Genomic DNA, 14,918 nt, shown 5'->3' with positions numbered 1-14,918 from the left:
TTAATGACAAATCTAATTATTTAATAATTAAAATTAATTATCAAATAATATATTATCATTTATTTTATTAATAATAAAACTAATTAAAGTTTCCTAATTAATAAATATGCCCTTCAAAATCTCTATTTACTGTTTTGCCCTTAATAAGTGATAAATTCTCAAATAGACAAGTCCATCTTGAGAAATTTTAATTGATTAATTAAAATCAATTAAATGAGTCTTACAAGTAATATCATCTCAACTAGTGAGGGACCATGGGTCTATATATCCGAGCTTCCAATAAGCAGATCTAGAATTTACCACTTAAATTCACTGACTTATTAATTCTTCGTTGAATCCACACATAGAACTCAGAATTGCACTCTCAGTATATAGAATGCTCTATATGTTCCACCATATAGACACATTATTAGTTATCCATTGTTATAATCCTAATGTGATCAATGATCCTCTATATGGATGATTTACACTGTAAAGGGACTTAAATTACCGTAACACCCTACAATATATTTTATCCTTAAAACACTTAACCCTGTATAAATGATATTTCAACTAAGTGAAATGAGTACTCAATCATTTATCTCGTTTGGTTAAGCTCGAAGGAAATCACCTTTTGCTTACTATTCGCCAGATAGAAGCTATAGATTCCATATTTATGTTAGCGCTCCCACTCAATCGCACTACCGTGTTCCCAAAATGTATGTATTGCCCAGACTAAAGATTTAGGCTTAACTAACAAATCAAAGACCACTTATAACACTCTTGAAATTAAGCCTAACCCTATCAGGATTTAGATCATGTGATCTAGGATCAACTTATGATATTGAATTGAATAGATGTTTACGGTAAGTTTCAAAATCTAATTTAAAGTTCAATATCGGTCCATTCCAATGCATAATCCATGCATCCAACCTGAGCTTTACTTTAACCTATGTTCTGGAAAGAACATAATATTTCTCCAAATGTAAGTAAACTCTGTTGTAGATTGTCATATCAGTGAAACCCAGTGTTCTGATAAATCTAGGAATACTTTATTCACATAGTCATGTTTATTTTCCACTGTGTTGACAACACAATAAACATGTTCAAGTATGTGAAAGGGGTTTGGATGAATTTATAAATCAAATAGACAAGCAATTGATTAAGTGAACCAAAACATACACAAGTGAATGAAAAATTACTTCTGTTACTTTATTGATATTGAATAATCTGGATTACATTGAAACAGAGTTTTATTTAGGGCATAAAACCCAACAAAGTTCTGGATACTTCTCTGGAGTAGCACGAAGTTCTTCTATCCTACCACTTTTAGCAATCGGGAGGATAATCGTCCGGGTCAGGAGCTTCTTGAAACTTTTCATCATTTTCCCCGCATCTAATAGTAGTTTAGGCTTATACATTTCTGGAAGCTCGAAAGCATCCTAAAATCACAAAAAGAATTGATTAGTACCCATTAACAGTGTTGAATTAAATGTGTTGAAATATATATTGAAAAAAAATTTAAGTCTTACGTATGTGTCTTTCCATATTTTCTCCTTGAGTTTCGAATCTACATGTCTCCAATCATCATAAGTTAGAGGGACTGTAGATCTTGCTTTAACCCCAATCCATGATTGGATATCTGCATATGCTGTTCCTATAGGTTCTCCTTTCTCATTCCACTCTAGTTTTGTCTTGCGTCCTTGAGCTTTCAGATTGTTGATGTCATTCTTTTTTGTCCTGCCTCGTCCTTTTGGCTTATTTGCATCCTTTTGCTTTGTCATCTGCAAGAAATACACTAATTAAATCGTTTAGTAGGAAACATCATACTGAAAACATCATACCTACTCACTAAACATCATTTGTATTAACACATTATTAGTAAACTAAACATCATACCTACTCATTTAACACGTTTTCTTTTCTTTTTAGATGATGCACAATCAACCCATATCCCTTCACTAACATCGCTTCTAATGTATTCATCATCATCATCTTCATATGTATCATTGAGTTCATCGACTTGTTCGTGTATCCGTTGATGATCAACAAAACTATCATGACATAAATCAACATTTTCTTCTTCATTTTCGTTATCTAAATGTTGTCGCTCTGGTGTCCGTAAAACAACTGACCATTTAGAATCAATGGGATCAGTTATGTAAAATACTTGTTTCGCTTGGGTAGCCATGATAAAAGGATCGTTCTTGCTACCTCTTTTGCTTAAATCAACCAAAGTGAAACCAAGTTCGTCACATTTCTAACTCCGCCTTTATTCTCCACCCAAGAGCATTTAAGATGTGGAATTCGAAGCAATCCATAATCAAGCTCCCAAATTTCATCAACAACCCCGTAATATGTCATAGTGGATTGCACCGGGTTTCTGTCCTTTGTTGATGCAAAATGCATTGCTTCTGCAACAATACTTACTCCAGTATTTTGAACCGTTCGAGCATCATCTCTTTCCTTTGTATGAAATCTTTTCCCCCCCACAATGTAAGCATGATGCTTTACTACTTGAGTATCCGGTCCAAACGATATGTATTCTAACTCTTTCGACACACCATGATCAATAGCTAGAATGGTATTCTTTAACCATCCAATAAATGTTTTACGATGCTCCTCTAGTACCCATCTCTGTTTATTCTTGACCTTAGTTGGAATCATTGATTGTAATAATTCCAAGTGATCACTGAAACGATATAGTATAAGTCATATCAAATTTCATTTGAAGTAGAAGAATATAAAGTATAAAGTTGAATAGAAAATACATAACTTACGTTATATATGGTTGGACTTCAGGGTTATTCTCAAGCACAAGCAAATGAGCTTGATCCAATTCCAATCTAGATACAGTCACCATTGATCCTTTCCCTCGTAATCCTCTATCAACCCCGTTTGAATGATTTCGTGGCTTGCTAAGTCCGATTGCATCAACTCCTGCTATGTACTCCGTGCAAAATTCCACTGCCTCCTCTGATATATAACACTCAACCATACAAGCTTCAGGCCGATTGTGATTACGCACGTAACCTTTCAATACCTTCATATTTCGTTCAAATGGATACATCCATCTCGCCCAAACTGGCCCACACAACTTCGCTTCTCTTACTAGATGGACCATCAAATGTATCATGATGTCAAAGAATGATGGAGGGAAATATTTTTCAAGATTTCATAGAGTTTTAACTATGTCATCATGCAATGAATTCAATTTCTTCATTTCTAATTCTTTCCCACACAATTGATTAAAGAATATGCAAACCTTTGTCAAAGTTTGTCGAACTTTTTTAGGTAAGACTGATCGAATGTCAATTGGAAGTAATTGTTGCATTAACGTGTGACAATCATGCGATTTCATACCCATTAACTTTAATTCTTCCATACACACTAAGTTTCGAATGTTAGATGAATACCCATCAGGCACTTTCATCTTTGCAAATGAGTTGCATACGGCTTGTTTCTCTTCTTTAGACAATGTGAAAGCTGCAGGAGGTAAATATGTACGTTTGCCTTTATCCACAGGTGCCAAACTGTGTCTTATACCCAACTCAACAAGGTCTAAACGACTAGACAAACCATCTTTACTTTTACCAGGGATGTCAAGTAACGTACCGACAATGCTTTCACACACATTCTTTTCTATGTGCATGACATCCAAACAATGTCTAACAAGTAAATCTTTCCAGTATGGAAGACGGAAGAAAATCGATTTTCTTTGAAAACATCCATTGGGGTTTCTCTTTTTCTTGCCCTTTCCATACTTGAAATCTATTTTCTCAACTTCTTCAAGAATTTGTCGCCCTGAAAGTGGCAAAGGTGCAACTTCTCGTTCTACAGTACCGTCAAATGCTTGTTTTTTATTTCTGTCAGGGTGACTTAGGGGCAAATATCGTCTATGGCCCATGTAACACATTTTGCGTCCATTTGACAACCGACGAGCTCGTGTATTGGTACAACAAATAGGACAACCTTCATAGCCTTTTGTGCTCAACCCTGATAGATTACTATACGCAGGGAAATCACTAACAGTCCACAACGACAAGCCTTCAACTTAAAAACTTCTTTCTTAAAACCATCGTATGCATCAACACCATCTTCGTACAACTCTTTCAAGTCATCAACTAATGGTGCCAAATAAATATCGATATCATGTCCCGGCTGTTTAGGCCCTGAAATCATTAGCGATAACATCGTAAATTTCCTTTTCATCACCAACCAAGGAGGAAGGTTGTACATAACAAGAAACACAGGCCATGAACTATGTCGGCTGCTACGAGATCTATGTGGATTTACTCCATCGGCTGATAGACCAAGCCGTAGATGTCTTGGTTCAGCTACGAAGTCTGGATTCAAATAATTTACTTTTTTCCAAGCCTGTGAATCAGCAGGATGTCGGAGTTTACCGTCTTTCACTCGCCTTTTCTCGTGCCATAATAAGTTTTCAGCAGTTTCTGCACTTCGATAGAACCGCTTCAGTCGCGGAATTAAAGGCAAGTACCACAAGACTTTCTCTGGAATAAGTTTTCGGATCTCCTTACTCTTGTTCGGCTTGTACCGTGGCAAACCACATTCCGGACAAGTGTCCATGTGGGCATGCTCTTTACGATATAAAATGCAATCATTTGGACATGCATGCATCTTCTCATACTTCAACCCTATCGAACTTAAAGTTTTCTTCACCTCATATGTCGACTCTGGAAAGCAATTTTCCATCGGCAGGATCTCTTTAAAAGCAGATAGAAATTGACTAAAACACTTATCACTTACTCCATTCTCCGCCTTTATGTTATAAAATTTCACCATAGTTGATAGTCGGCGTTTTTTACAACCACTAAATAACGACTTATCTGCATCTCTAACCATGCTATCAAATTTTTCAGGATCATGAATAAACTCTTCTTGAGCATCATCAAGCAATTCTGTAGGATGATCATCACAATCATTACTTTCAAAATGATCATCGACCCCTCGCCTCCCTAACGGATATGGGTCTCCCTTCATCGATTCCCCATGCTAATACCATTTAGTATAACTTTTATCGATTCCACGACAAAATACATGATTCTTTAACATGGTAATATTTCCTTTTGATATATTACCACAATCGATACAAGGACAGCGAATTTTTTCAGGATCGCTACAATTCTTTAGGGCAAACTCTAAAAAGTTATTAAATCCTTCTACGAATTGTGGGGTTTCTCTCTTCTCTTCCATCCATGACTTATCCATTGTAAAAATAAAAATAAAATTCCTAACAAACAAGATTGAAATAAAAAACTTACAAGTTGCTAGAAAAATCCTAAGCGCACTTAGTAATTAAATATTAAAACACATGTTCGTTTAAGAATCCTAAAAAAAATTGGCCATAGTTTCCCCTATTTCTACAACATTTCTCAATTTAATAACTATCTAACAATGCACGCAAGTAAATCAGATAACAAGAAAAATTAATCAAAATAGCATTTAACAATATAATAATTGTCACCCATCCGACCGCAGTACATTTATATCGCAGAATCTACTTCACTATGGATGAATATCTAACATATTCAAACTCCTCTAATAGCTTTAGAATTAGTAAAATAAGGAGTGTAAATATCAGCGAACAGAACCAACCTTGTCTTAGCTCCTAGAAAGCTTTTCAGAAACTTCACCTTTCTCTCATCATCTGTTGTAATTAAATTAAATTAAATTAATCTACTAATAAATATATATATATATATATATAATAAGCTAATTGTAATTTTATTAATTTTATTTTATTAGTTTCTCCTGAATCACATTCAAAATGACTTTTTCAAGGACTATTAGTTACTAACTATTACATAAACCAATGTTAGCTAAGTAAATAAATTATTGTTAACAATGAGTGCCATAAGAAAAATAAATGTTAATTTTTGATAGTTAGACTTGATCACTAAAATTATTTCTAAGACCTATACTACTATTTTTTGGTATTTATCTTTTTTTTTTTTATTTATCTTTTTTTTTTATTCAACTATATCATTTTATTACATACATCTCTCTTTATGTCTCTCAGCTACAACAAAAACTAAGAGAATTTTAAAGTTGCAAAAAATTTCATTCCTAACCTTCAAATATAGTAAATACTTGCACTTATAGCACAAGTAAATATGCTTGGATTGATTTCTTGCATCTTCTAATTAATCCAATTGATTAACCTAGGAAGCTGAAACTTATATAAACACATTAATTTTTACTATGATAAACACATTACAATATCATTACAGCAATAAGAGAAGATTAAGTGTCGTTGAATGTTAGGATCCCAAATTGACTGTATTCTCATCTCTCTAAAGCTAGTCTTTTGGGGTGAGTTCTACCTAAGTGGTGTGGTTCTAACATTGTAAGCCTTTCTACTATTCTAGCAAAACAAGGCTCAATACCTGGTAGCCCTTCAAGAAGAGTTGTGGTGTGTTTTGAATCTTTAACTTAAGTGAAAAATTATGCCAATAAAAACAATCTTTATCACTACACCACACAACAAGTAATTAATGCAACGGTGAGATTGAAAATTAGCCTCACTACTGGCATGCCCAAACCCAAATTAAACAACAGATAGAATATTTAAAGCCAAAAAAATATAATGAAAAAGGTATGGTGGATTGGATTGGAGTGAAGAAAGTGTAGAAAGAAATAGTATGAGCTATAGTATGAGCTATAAGTAATTAAAAATGTTATCTTTATCACATAGAAATAATGTGTCCCCTTTCAAGCTTATTATTATTCCAATCTATTTTGGCTCTATGCTAAGCCCCCTCACCTTACATTACTCTCATTTTGATATAAATATACAAACACACACTTCTGCACACATGTACCCCAAATATAATTTTAAACTAACAACAAATTTTAAGTACGATTTGTTATTTAGCTCCCTGATACTGAAGTGAAAAAGGACTTTAAACACAGCTAGCTAATCTTTTGTATCATATTGCAGTGTGGCCCAACCACAAGCAAAATAAGATTCCTATTGTTCCCAGGTAAAATTCTTGTGGACAAAGTTAAGTATATCTAAGCAGTTCCTGCCTTTAAATGTGGCTTTTACCAATATCTTGTAATAGTTAGTAATAATGATAATAATAGTAATACTTAATATGACTTAATTGATGACAACCACATTTCCATGCCCCCTAAATTTTAAGCATTATCCTTTTGGTTTCATGACTATGTTCTTTAAAGTCAAATGTGTTGATTATTTTCTTATTTATGAATGTTGCTGTGATTTGAACTTTTCATTTGTTCAATGAGTGAAATATGTTATGGTACTGCCACCAAACGAACAGAGGATAAATAGAGTTCTCTCTAACTTTTGATGGGCCCCACTCTTGGATTTGGATAAAGAAAGCATATTGAATAATTAATCTAAAGTTAAAAAAAAGAAGATTTTCTCATTTCTCTTTTAATGATAGCTTTTCATAAAACTGGATGTCTTTGATGGAATGTACAGTAAGATGCAATCTCTCTGTGTCTTTGTATGTATGATAGATAATACATATACATCTATCTAAGATTTCTAGCAAATGGGCCTAGTTACCAATGTAATGTTAAGAGTGTACAAACAATCCATGTTTCTTTTAACCAGATCACAAATACCATTGCAGTTAATAAAACTGAATTAATATAGAAAGAAATAAAAAGAAAGAGCAAACCTGGGAATAAAGACCAAACTGTTATCAGCTTCTACGGCGCCGCCAATGTCGATTGGAGTGGATGGAATTCTGGAGTTTGGGCTGGGGTTAATTTTTGGGTTTGGGCGAGGATTTAGACGAGAGGGTTTGGGCGAGAGGGTTTGCGTGAGGGTTTGGGCGAGGGTTTCTGGGTTTGGGCGAGAGGGTTTCTGGGTTGTACGTCTGATATGTCGATCGAGCATAGCTGGTTGAAGTTTTGGGATTTTAGGGATGACCTTTTATCCCGGTTATTAGTTAAGAACCGGGATAAAAGGGTTTCACACTAAACCCTTTTATCCCGGTTTTTAAACTAATAACCGGGATAAAAGGTTTCCCTAAAAAATTTATCCCCTGTTTGGCAAACTCAAAAATCGAATCTTGAAATTATTTTTTTGCCTTTAATATTTTTTTTTTTAACTTTCTACCAAACAGAGCCCTTGTCTAAAAAAATATTTGCTGCATATTTGAGGCGCCAAATCTAAAAGTGGGATAAAAAGTCTTTATCTATCTTTTATCCCATTTTTTATTTTTGTTAACTAAAAAAGTGGGATAAAAGGTCCCCTTTCTTGTAGTGCTCCTTCCCTAAAATTGCAGAAGCTGCCCACGGCTAATCGCCTTATTTTTGTCGATGGCTCCTTCAAGGAGGGCAAAATTGGTGCTGGTATGTTGGCTTGGGACCGTGCAACTATGGATTCGTTCTTTGAAGCTAAAGCGGCGGATGGATTGACTGAGGTGGCTGCTGAAGTTTTTGTTGGGTTTTATGCCCTAAATAAAACTCTTTACAATCTGATTAGTTATCAACACAAGAAATTTGAAGTGATTGATGTTTGCATGAATTTTACATGCTAATGGTTTAATATGTTTATTACATTCACACACACAAAATCAGTTAAATCCAGATCATATGTTTATTCACAATTATAGTATCGTCAACACAGTGGAATGTGATTGTGATCATATGAATCAAAAGACTTGGTCCCTGTTTCATCAGTGTTATTGGATTTACACTAATGTGATAATCAGCGATGATGTGTACTTACACTTGGAGTAAGTGTTATGTTCTTTCCAGGACATTAGTAAAGTATACTAGTTTTGAATGTATGGACTATACATTGGACTGGACCGATATTGCAACTAAGTTAAGATATTACAAACTTACCATTATATATATCTTTCCAAGTCAATATCAGTAGTTGATCTTAAGATTAAAATAATCTAAATCGTGATATGCTTAGGCTCAACTCAGGAGTGCTATTCATGTTCTTTGATTTATTAGTTAAGCCTACTTTTAGGTCAGGGTGATACGTATATTTTGGGAACATGATAGTAAGATTGAGTGGGAGTGCTGAACATAAATATGGAATCTATAGCTTCTACTGGTGTATAGAAGTCAAGTGATGATTCCCTTCGAGCTTAGCAAATAGAAGTAAATGGATGAGCTCTTGTTTAACTGACTAATTATTAGATCACTAAACACCATTTACAGGTAGCTAAGTGTTTTAAGGGGCAAAATACATTGAGGGGTGAGAACAGTAAAGAAATCCCATCTCGATGTAGATCATCTATATAGAGGATCTTTAAATCACAATAAGATTATAACAATGATTAAATGAGATAGCATATTGATATCGTGGAACATATAATATGCTTTATATAAGTCTGAGAGTGCAATTCTAAGTTCTAAGAGTGGATTCAACGAAGAATTAATAAGTAGGAATTTACTTGGTAAATTTGGTTCACTTATTAAAAGCTCAGCATATAGATCCATGGTCCTCATTCTAGTTGAGAACATTCTACTTGTAAGACTCACTATTTGATTCGTGATTGATCAATTATAATTCTAAAGTTAGACTGTGTCTAATTTGTGAATTTTCACTAAGCAGGGGTGAAATTGTAAAGAAAAGAGATTCTAGGTTTATTTATTTATTAATGGACTTTATATGTCTAGTTAATAATTAAATTAAATGACAATATTATTTAATAATCTATTTTAGTTATTAAATAATTAGTTTTAGCATTTAAAAGGTTAGAATTAGAAAATTGGCGTTTTTGAGAAAATAAAAATAAAATTTGTTAAAACTGCAAAATCAAGTGGGGCCCATAAACACACCATGGCCGGCCACTATTTGTGGAATGTCAAATTGATTTTTCATTATTTTAATGCCAAATAATTCCTAAACTAAACCTAGTAGTTGTCTATAAATAGAAAGTGATGGCTCAGTCAAATCATAAGTTTTCAATAACATCTTCTGACAGAAATTTCTCTCTTCAGAAAAACTGAGCCTTCCCTATATTTTCTATACCTTGGCCGAAATCCCTCTTCTCTTTTCCCTTCATAAATTTCGTGACCCTAGTGAAAGAGTAAGTGCCCACACACAGCAAGCAGTAACTCAATCATAGATTGGAAGACTGTGAAGGATCAAACTGAAAGAAGAAGGACATTCGGGCTCAGATCTTGATTATACTCTGCTACAGAAAGGATACAAGGGTTAGAGATCTGAGTGGAAGGAGACATTAATTCCGCTGCATCAATGTAAGGTTTTCTTAACTTTATATGTGTTTAATTTATCGTTTTAGAAAGTTCATATTTAGGGTGTTAAACAACATACTTGTGAGTAGATCTAAGATTCTGGTAAAATAATTTCCAACAGTTTTTGCCTGGCTTTTAGCTTTTCAGTGGGCAAAACAGAACAATTGGGACGACTTCGCGCTGATAACCGACTCCTCAGTTGTTCTCAAAGCTTTCTCTATTGAGAGATCCCCCAGTTGGAAGTGTGTTTCTTGGTTCGTTGCTGCTTCCAAACTTAAATACAGCTTCTCGAATGTTTCTATGTTTTATTTCAATTGCACTCATTTAGCTTTTGTGGACGCATTGGCTAAAAGTGCTCGCTGTTCTGAGAGAGATACTCTTTGTTGTAAAGGGGAGGGGATTTCCCCTATGGATCCCATTTTCTCAGTTGCTAATCTAAGATAAACACTTTGTCTTTTCAAAAAAAAAAAAAAAAACCCTAGATTGCCAATTCTGGGCTAGAAATATTGGCAACTAAAATATGCATATGACCCTATGATATTTCACATAACATTAAGTTATTAATAAGGACTTCCCTATCTGTTGAAACTTTTTAAGTCACTTGTATGTATATAGTTTTCAATATTATGGCTTTAATGGTCAATATGGTAATTGGTAAATATGTATGCTTTCTAATGAAAATACAGTTTAATGATTATCCTATTTTCGTCCCCATAGGCATATGTAAGAAATCTCTTGTAGTATTTTAATATTTGGTAAGCTTCTAAATCAAAACATGGTTAAGTTTATATATATATATTTACAGTTTATATTCTCTTGTGTTTATTTGAAGAAAGTAGTATAATACTATTATATATGTTATTAACTTCTAGCATAAGGGTACCTTATAATGGCCAATCCTACTGGTGTAGTAGTGCTTAAGATGTGTTGTTGTGTTTGTGATCTTTTTTATAGTTTTCCATGTTATGTTTTTAGTTGATTATGCTGGTAGAATTAAGGACCTTCAAATTCAGATGAGAAAAGAAAACATAAGTTCATAGACCAAACTCAAATCAATTTTTCATGTTAATTATGAGTGTCGGTTGGTCTCGTATGGTCCTGTTTTGAGTTTTGAGTATACTATAAATCAACATGAATAGAACAGGTGAATAATAGTTGTCATTGAACATGGAATATACACAATAAAATATCATGAAACCATTATTAACTTGTTACAATGAGAGATTAGTCCCTGTATATTCTCATTCAAAAGATACAACAAAAAAACAAATCCATGCAAATTCATTAGTCTTAAACTACCTATAAAGTAAATACAATCACAAAAGGACCAATTATATATAGGTTACTAATTGAAAGTTTGTAGTTTTACTAATTGATTCAAAGTTAGTGTGTTTATTTTCTTAGTAATTGAAAGTTTGTGTTTTGTGTTTTTCTTATTACTGTAGTTTTCGTGTAATATATAGTATGTGTTAATTAAGAAGAAGATGTATGTGTTATTAATTATGAGATAGATCGTCTATAGGAGAAAAAGTTCATTTTATCGTCTTGGCCTAATTATTTATCTTTTAGATAAATTTTGAAGCTAAACCTTGTCTAGTACAAAGAATTCTGTTCTTTAGTGTCACAAGATAGATAGTAATAAAGTAATAAGTTGATCACTATACATAGCAAATATTTTCTTTCAGTGATTTTATAGAGAAGGTAACTTTTAATTGTTGTTTTAATGTTTTAGCAGGTTCACTATATTGTGACATGGTTATTAACTTTAAATTTTGTGTTTCAATTTTGGTTCAGGTCCTTCCTCATGTGAAGGAAAAGCTGGCTACAACACTATCAAGTTGATTGCGGAGTTATTGAACACAAAGATTATTTCAGTGTTGGCTATAGAGTGAGTCAATCGTTCTTTTTATCGTCTATATTTTGTCTAAAATTACTCAGCTGCATATATTTCTTATGCCAATAAGTTTTGGAGATGAATATACATTTATCAATGGCTGTTTTTCAGGTTTGCAGTGGTATGGGTGGTGGTGGTGCGGTAGTGGTTTGGTGGTGTGCTTTCCGAACTCAAAAAATTTGAGATTGTTGTAAATTTGAGATGTTGGATTTGTTTATGTAAAACTGAAAAAATGTATGTGAAATTGACAAAATTCGTGTATGACAGCGAACTGGTTATAATTACCATTTTTTTTTATTTTTTTCAAAAAAAAAATTTGCTTCAATTTATGACTGAAGCAAAAAAACAATTAGCTTCGGTGCACAATTTTTTTGCTTCAGTTATGAACTGAAGCTAAAACTTTTCTCTTTTGCTTCGGTTCATAACCGAAGCAAATAATTAATTAGCTTCGGTTCATAACTAAAGCAAAAAATATCACTATTTGTGTCTATGGTTATAACGTCGGGTACACCAACCGAAGAAAATTCTTTATATATCAGTTAAAAACTGAAGCAAAAAGTCTTTTTTTTGTAGTGTCTTTACACAATCATTTTAGAAATGCAAATCAAATAGCCAATTTCAACCAAAATCGTTGATATGGAAAGTGCACACATTACACGGCTCAAGAAAACAAAAGTAAAAAATGTGTGACATCAAAGATATTATGGCTACCAACTTCAGCCAAAAAATTTCTTTCAGCTTTAACATGTTACAAAAGAACAAGAGGTATCATTAGAATAAAGTAATTGCTATTTTGAATAATGGACACTCTGCTTTCCTTCTCAAATCTTTTCAAAATCTATGCAAATTAATGGACTTTGACTCACTACTTTTCCATATTCTACCCTTATTTTCGTAGTCTCATTCTTTTCTATGTTGTTTCTCATATCTCTCTCTACATTTCTCACTAACATATAGCTAATTCTACACTACTTTTCAAATGTTCTTTATTTGAAGCTTTTATAAACTACTTCCCTTATTTATTTTACAAATATTTTATATGGTGATAGCTATTAGTGAATTAACGCAAGAACACAAAAAAAAAATCAGATATTTAAATAAGTACAAGTAGAATAAGGAAACAAGTGCTTAAATTTAATTAGCTAATCTGGTGCATATAGCTAAAGATATACTTATACAAACTAAGCTCAAAACGAAATACTAACAAAATCCTAATCTTAATCTTTGTAACAAAAGTATTTACATTATAGAAGAAAGAAAAAGAATAAAAAATTACTCTTTCTCTTTCACAACAGCACACCACAAGCAAGGCCTTCCCCTTTAAAATCCCTAATTTCAGAACAAGCAAGGCCTTTACACATTAAATCAATTTCATTTAGTGGCAATAGAAAAAGAGTTTTGCTTATTGTAAAAAAAATATGGGGGTTTGTATATACAGTAGAACCTCTATCCAAGAATACACTTGGGACCAAGGAAATTATATTCTAATTGGGAGGTTATAACTAAATAGAGTTACACTAGAAAAAAAAAATTAAAAAACCAAAAAATATTAATGTAACAATAATAACATTAAATAATCATTAATACTATATCATAATAGAAATATTTTAGAGTAAATATAATTTCATACATGTATTATAATTTAAAATAAAATTATTAATTTTATATAAATAAATTTACAAAATACACGTATATATTTTATTAAGATGTAATTATTCTTATATAGAGGTATACTTTGTTAATACGGGACTTAGAAAATGTATAACTAATTACAATTTAGAGGTTATTCTTATTTATAACTGGCCCAAATCGGGACTTGATTTTCTTATAACAAATTAAAGGTTATTCTTGAATAGAGTATTCTTAAATAGAGGTTCTATTGTATAATGATCAAAACCCTCCATTTGATTGCTTTAGTAAAGAATATCTTTAGTCAAATTAATCAGACGGTCTAATCTTGATATTCTTATTATCCTAAGTCAAATATGATCAAAATGGTATATTTGTGATGCGTGTTACAGCTACTACCTGAAACATTTCGAGTGTGTAAGGAAAATGGTGTATTTTTAAGTCATTAGAAAAACAAAATAAAAAAATTAAAAAAAAAAGTTTGGTTTTAAATAATCATAACAAGTGGACCAAGAAACCTAATGGCTTTATTTTTGTATTTTTGGATGCCAACCAAACACCCCAAAAAAAAAACTCATCATCTCTTACGCTAAACTCCTAAGCTTGGTGAGGTTTTGGTTCTTTGGGCAGTAGCCTAACACAATCCATATGAGCTTTAGACATAACATGATATAGAAGGACCATTGTTTAAAACCAGATTCAAAAGAAAAACCATGTATACAAATGAATTAAAATCCAAATGCTGTCTTTTTCATGTACTCTGTGGTTAAGCCTTTTTTTCTAATTTGAAGGGATTATTTCATTAAAACCACTAACTAATACTCTTCTTCTAAATCATTTTTCAAATATTCAATGCAATAACAATTATTGATCATAAACGATACTTATACTATAATCAATTTCAGTCCTATTAGTTATTGCAATCAACTAGATCACATAGCAAATACCTTAGCAGTAATAGCACGTAGGTACTTGGCACGAACATCCCCAGGTGCTTTAGACCATTATGCGCCCTTGTTTCTAGAAAGGCAGTAGCGACAGCAAGCTCCACGTCTTCTGCTGTAGCTGCCGGAATGTCACCTATTGCACAATCCAGAAAACACTTCAGTTACCATAGTTTAAATAAATCAAAAATCCAAAAAGCACCATTGTTAATCCCAGTTCAAACATAGTAATAAAGAAGAAAAGAAAT

At 32.6% G+C, this 14,918-nt stretch overlaps 1 protein-coding gene across 1 annotated transcript; it reads right to left on the bottom strand.

The window, feature by feature from the left end:
• Window positions 1-2,231: 2,231 nt before the first annotated feature.
• On the bottom strand, window positions 2,232-3,144 carry LOC133035207 (uncharacterized). The gene is made up of 3 exons (XM_061111088.1): window positions 2,760-3,144; window positions 2,356-2,671; window positions 2,232-2,249 (listed from the first exon to the last, which is right to left on the bottom strand). The coding sequence occupies exons 1-3, from the start codon at window positions 3,113-3,115 to the stop codon at window positions 2,232-2,234; spliced, it is 690 nt and encodes a 229-aa protein (XP_060967071.1). The 5' UTR covers window positions 3,116-3,144.
• Between the last annotated feature and the right edge of the window lie 11,774 nt (window positions 3,145-14,918).

The sequence above is a fragment of the Cannabis sativa genome, chromosome 2 (genome assembly GCF_029168945.1).
Source record: "Cannabis sativa cultivar Pink pepper isolate KNU-18-1 chromosome 2, ASM2916894v1, whole genome shotgun sequence".
Classification (NCBI taxonomy): Eukaryota; Viridiplantae; Streptophyta; class Magnoliopsida; order Rosales; family Cannabaceae; genus Cannabis; species Cannabis sativa.
This window is presented reverse-complemented; position numbering and strand designations above follow the sequence as displayed.

What these genes read in the sequence shown, in the direction of transcription:
- LOC133035207 (XM_061111088.1), bottom strand. Translation starts at nt 3,115, where the DNA reads ATGATACATTTGATGGTCCATCTAGTAAGAGAAGCGAAGTTGTGTGGG. An exon ending in GAAGTCCAACCATATATAAC is followed by an intron (nt 2,672 to 2,759) that starts GTAAGTTATGTA and finishes ATATCGTTTCAG; the next exon opens with TGATCACTTGGAATTATTAC.